This window comes from Octodon degus, unplaced genomic scaffold (genome assembly GCF_000260255.1).
Source record: "Octodon degus isolate 3935 unplaced genomic scaffold, OctDeg1.0 scaffold00073, whole genome shotgun sequence".
In the NCBI taxonomy this organism is placed as follows: domain Eukaryota; kingdom Metazoa; phylum Chordata; class Mammalia; order Rodentia; family Octodontidae; genus Octodon; species Octodon degus.
In genome coordinates, this window is record NW_004524649.1 from 3,388,620 (window position 1) to 3,393,685 (window position 5,066).

Below are 5,066 nucleotides of genomic sequence, written 5' to 3' on the forward strand. Positions count from 1 at the left end.
CCAGGAATCAATTACCTTGACCCTGCAAACCCTTGACTCCAGAGCACCCTGAGAAACCAAGGTTGTACTGTCCTTTTTCCTACAGAAATAAGAGTTCTGAGTCTCAGGACCTAGGGACCAGAGAGTTCTGGAGAACAGGGAGACCAAGCCTACGGGAGCTCAAGGAGGGGCAGGTCAAGAGGATCAGGGGAGCAGGATTAAAGGGAGGAATGGGATGAGGAGGAGGAAGGAGAGAAAGAGGAAGAAGAAGAGGAGGAGAAGGAGGTGGAGGAAGAGAAGGAGGAGAAGGAGGAAGAGGAGGAGGAAGAGGAGAAGGGAGAGAGAAGGAGGTCCCAGCATTGGAGGGGCCAGCAGAAGGGAGGGGCCAGCAGGAGAGGAGGGGCTGGGCTGAGAGGCAGGGATGAAGGCAGGGAGGGGCTGGAGGCTCAAAGCATAAAGCTGGGCCACCCTAAGCCAGCACCGTGGTGTCTGGATTGCTACCCTCTTCGCCCTACAGCTTTGGCTTCAGGTGCCGCAGACATGGCCCAGTGCCTGCGTGTCCCTCTGCTGCTCCTGGCTGCCCTGGTCTTCAGCTTGGCCTCGACTCCCATGGCCTTGAAGCACTCCAAGAACAGCCTTTTCTCAACGGAGGAACAGGAAGATGCAGACATCAGCGACAAGGATAAGCAGAATTTAGTGAACTTCGCCCTCCACGAGTACAACAAGGAAAACGGCGACTTGGAATTCAGCCGCGTGGCGAAAGTACTGAGTACCCGTCAGCAGGTGTGTGGTCACTGGGGCCAAGGAGGGCTGCCCATGAGGTGCTGTCCACCTGCACATCCTGCCACTCCCTTCTCTCTGTTCCCTGCCCCCCACCCCACCCTGTCCCCACCCAGGAGGGCTAAGAGCTCTGCGGCCCATGGCATTGTCCAGGGATCCTCTCCACAGTGGATGTCCCTGTATTTTTCACCCATCTGGTCTGCGGTATTTCTCTGTCCCTGTAGCCCTTGGTAGACATGGCCTGGAATTCTACACATCAAGCCTGGCCTAGACCCTGGCAGCCTCTGGGTATCAGGCCTGGCCCTTAGAACTGGTTCCAATCCCAGCTGTCAGAGACAATGGGTTTCAGGCCAGGGTCAGAGTCCCCTGGGTTGGTGCTGACCAACTGTTTCTGGACCAGGATCCGTGTGAATGGTGAGCCAAGTCACCATGCAGCAGGGACAGGAACCCACACCTGTTCCCTCTTCTCTTGACCTCCACCCCCTGTGCTTCAGCTCCCAGTTCTGGCCTGACCCCAGATCTGCAGAGCAGGTGCAGCAGGAGCAGAGTGACCCTGGGCCCTGTGCCAGTTCCTCCCATGGTCACCCTTGGCCATGTGGCCCTCTCCTGGCTCCCCATAACACATGGAGCTGTGTGTGCACTGTGTGGATCCTCCTGATGCCTGGGTGCACCCTAAAGTGGACACCGCCCACCCATGAGGACCTGTTCTCCATGCTCAGGAGCAGGCTGACTGCAGCAAGCCATACTCAGCTGCAACAGAGACTGCCGCAGTGTGGCCGATGTCCACTGAGGACATTCCTGAGCCCTGCAGCCTGTCCTGACTCAGCCTCCTCTCCCCTGGAGCAGCTGCTCTGTGCTCCTGAGCTGGCCTGGCAGGGTATGCCCAGCTGGGTGCACAATCCTGAGGCCTACGTGGCTCCTGGCAAGGATGGATGTGGTGTGATAGTGTCCCTACGATAACACCTGCTGTGACATTGATGTTGCCTCTCCTTGTGTGTATTTTCTATGATATCACACAGTGAATGTGTAAAGACCCTAAAAGCATTTAGGGGATCACCTCTGTGAGCCTCAGCGGTCCCTAGGAGCATGAGGGAGCCCCTGTTTGTGAGTATGAGGACCATATGGATGGGGGAACAGGTCCCTGAGGACTCAGCTATGCTCAGTGCTCAGGTCCAAGCTCTCCTGGAACCGTATCCAGTGGGTCCTGTTGGGCACAGAACCTACTGGGATTCACCCATCCTGCATCCTGGACAGGAAGTGCTGGCTCAGCACCCTGGCTGCCAAATTCAGCCTCCTCCCCTCCCCAGGGTCTAGATCAGAGGGTCTGGCTCCTATCTGTCCAGTCCCTGCTTCTGTGTTGCTCTGGTGCTTGAGATTCCTCTTGCAGCTCCTTGAAAGGATGCACAGGAAGATCTGATGCAGAGTGGGCTGCTCTGGGTTTGGCCTGAGCCCTGGCAACCAGGGAGTCCAGCACAGCCAGGAACTGCAGCAGTGAGGTGCCCTGAGCGCTGAGAGGGTCCTGCTCTTCCTTCCTAGGTGGCAGAAGGCATGAACTACTACTTGGACTTGAAGATTGGCAAAACCATGTGTGGAAAGAACCGGTCCAACAGTGGCCACTGTCCCTTTAGTAAACAGCCGGTAGGAGCCCGAAGTGGGAATGGACAGCATGAGCAGTGAGGAAGAGTGTGAATGTTTGGGTATGAGATGGTGTGTGTGTGTGTGTGTGTGTGTGTGTGTGTGTGTGTGTGTGTGTGGTGCCTGTGCGTGTGTGTAACCACAACCCTGTACACAGGTGATATAGCAGAGGACTGTGCAAACAGTGGATTTGGGTGCTGAGTGCGGCCGTGGGCAGTAAGGTGCTGGGAGGAGGCCCCTGCCTTTGGAGTAATCCTGCTGGTGGAGGAGGGGTAGCCACAGGGCATGCAGGGCATGAGGGAAGGGGGAGGGTTCTGAGAGTCCCAACCTGAGAGGGCCAAGCCCCTACACTACCCTCGGCCTCAGCCTGTCATGACAGCTAGGTCCCTGGAGGCTGTGATCTGTGTCCTGAGTCCCTGTCTCCCTGCCCACCTCACCTGTCTCTGGGTCCCCAGGCCTGGATTTTGTCTGAGTGCCTCTCAGTGCTGCCCTGGGCTGAGATGGAGGCCCTGGAGCAGTGAGCTCCTGCCCTGCCTGCATCCCTGGGCTCCTGGCCCTGGAGGGCTGCTTCCTGGAGGCCATAGGTGACAAGGACCTGGAATCTCTGACCTGTGGACAGCATCATGTGGGGACTTCCCCTCCACCCCACTCCTCCTCTCCTGATAGGCCAGGATCCTTCCTCTCTCCTGAATCCTCACTCACCACATCTCTCCCTTCCTTTGGCAGAAGAAGATCTGCTCCTTTGTCATCTACTCCACACAACATGGGGACTTCAAGGCCATAATGAAGTCCAGCTGTCAGGCTGCGAAGAGAGCCCAGCAGTCTAAGCACCTGCTTAAGAAAAAGTAAAGACCCAAGTTCAATCCTCGGCACCACATGCCATGCCAACCGGTGTGGTGGCACACACCTGTAATCCCAGCACGGGGGAGGCTAGAACAGGAGGATCTAGGAGGAGGGTAAAATCCTAGTTGTGTAGCAAGACCCTGTACCAAATACATAAAATTAAAAAATAAATATTCAAAGTCCAGATGTCACAAGGCTTGAGGTTCTCTTTTGACCAGGCCATAAGAATAACACCTTATCTGATTCCCTTGCAGTGTCCCCCGCCCAACCCTGAATCCCAGCCCCAATGCAGTCTACTTGGTCACCCAGCACCACATTCCCAGGACAACAAGCTCCTCTAGTCAGCCTGGACATCCATGAGCTGTCCCTTTTTCCTTTCTCCTGTTCTTCTCAACCACACCAGTTGGGGAGACACACAGCCACCCCTGCCTTGCTCAGTAAAAATCTGCACCAACTCCTCCTGGGTCCACCTTCCTGTCCATACCCTCCAGCAGTATGCAAGGCTCTGGGGACCAGACTTAGAGAATGTGACCCAGTCAGCCAGCCAGAGTGTTGCTCTCTACCTTAGCCTTAGTGACCATCTGAGCATGGCCCCTGACGTAGGTCAGACCTTGAGGCTACTGTGACTCATGGTAGGATTTTATCTGACTGGGTTCCTTAGGCAGAGTGCTTGGGAGCAGAGTGCTCCAGGTCTCAGAGATTAGTGGCATTGTGGGAAATCTCCAAATGCATGATAAGATTTTCTGGGACCCATATCTGGGCAGCTTATTCATGTACCATGAAGCTAATTGTTACAGTATGATTCATTAGAAGAAGAACACTTGAACTGAAAGGTCAGAGGAAAGACAGGAAAGGATCCAGCTTAGGTGGCTGGAGGGTCACCCTGATACAGGGGCTCAAGCTGGGCCTCCACACAGACAGGAGGCCACTCTCAAGTACTGGCTGGTGGGCTGTGCTCTGGGTGCTCAGTATCTCTTCATCCTCGTCATAGATTTGGGATCTGGATAGCTGAGGGATCTCTATCCAGAAGAGGATTATGAGTCCATGGAGTCCCAGTGCCTGAGGCTCCCCCTCCCCTGGAATCCAGGTGATTGCAGGTCCAGGACAATGGCTGGAGGCTTCTGGGAGGAGCTGAACGTCCCTGTCAACCTTTCACTTTAGGTCCTCAGTCTTGAAGGAGAGGAAATCATGAGAATCCAAGGCTGCCAAAGCCTGTCCAGGCAGATGCTAAATGACCACCAGGTCCCGCACCAAACTGAGTTCTGACCCCAGATTTACAGTGACAAGGGCCAAAGGATGGTCCAGCTGTGTTCCCCTGTTAGTCACCTATTGGGCATCTGCAGCCTGAGTGAAGAGCCATGGTTCATGGCAAAAATAGCACTTAAGTTCCTGCCTGTCCCAAATCAGAATGCAGATCCTACTGCTAATAGGCAAGTGTCAAGCACCTTGGCCTGGGTCCTCAGTGCTCCACACCCACCATGTCGGTGGTACCAGTGTCCATGTAGGCAGCAGCGACTCCTCCTGCTGAAATTCTCCTTGACAGTGGAGGTCCCTGTCAGATCCCAACCACCTCACAGGGCATGGCCTGTCTTCCCAAGGTGCTCTTCAGGTTGTTGGCTGGAATTCATAACCCCAAGGAATGTGGACAGGCCACACTTGCCAACCTTACAAGAAAAACCCAAAACAGAGCTACCAAGAGGAAAACAGGATAGTTGTGTAAGAAATATAATTCATGAGTCCTAGCCCAGGTCCGGTGAGTGTGCGGAGAGTTTCCTGCTACCCTGCGCCGGCGGGACCAGTCCCAGCCCAGGCGCAGCGGGGGCCGGACC

The 5,066-nt window shown here is 55.3% G+C and overlaps 1 protein-coding gene across 1 annotated transcript; it reads left to right on the forward strand.

The window, feature by feature from the left end:
• Positions 1 to 503: 503 nt before the first annotated feature.
• Positions 504 to 4,245, forward strand: LOC111817891 (cystatin-C-like). The gene is made up of 4 exons (XM_023720128.1): positions 504 to 762; positions 2,296 to 2,397; positions 3,121 to 3,227; positions 4,155 to 4,245. Exons 1-4 carry the CDS (start codon positions 520 to 522, stop codon positions 4,243 to 4,245), a joined length of 543 nt encoding a protein of 180 aa, XP_023575896.1. The 5' UTR covers positions 504 to 519.
• The last annotated feature ends 821 nt before the right edge of the window (positions 4,246 to 5,066 follow it).

Coding starts and splice junctions, on each gene's coding strand:
- LOC111817891 (XM_023720128.1), top strand. CDS start 520: ATGGCCCAGTGCCTGCGTGTCCCTCTGCTGCTCCTGGCTGCCCTGGTC. Junction 763..2,295: donor TACTGAGTACCCGTCAGCAG/GTGTGTGGTCAC, acceptor CTTCCTTCCTAG/GTGGCAGAAGGCATGAACTA. Junction 3,228..4,154: donor GCCCAGCAGTCTAAGCACCT/GCTTAAGAAAAA, acceptor GCCTCCACACAG/ACAGGAGGCCACTCTCAAGT.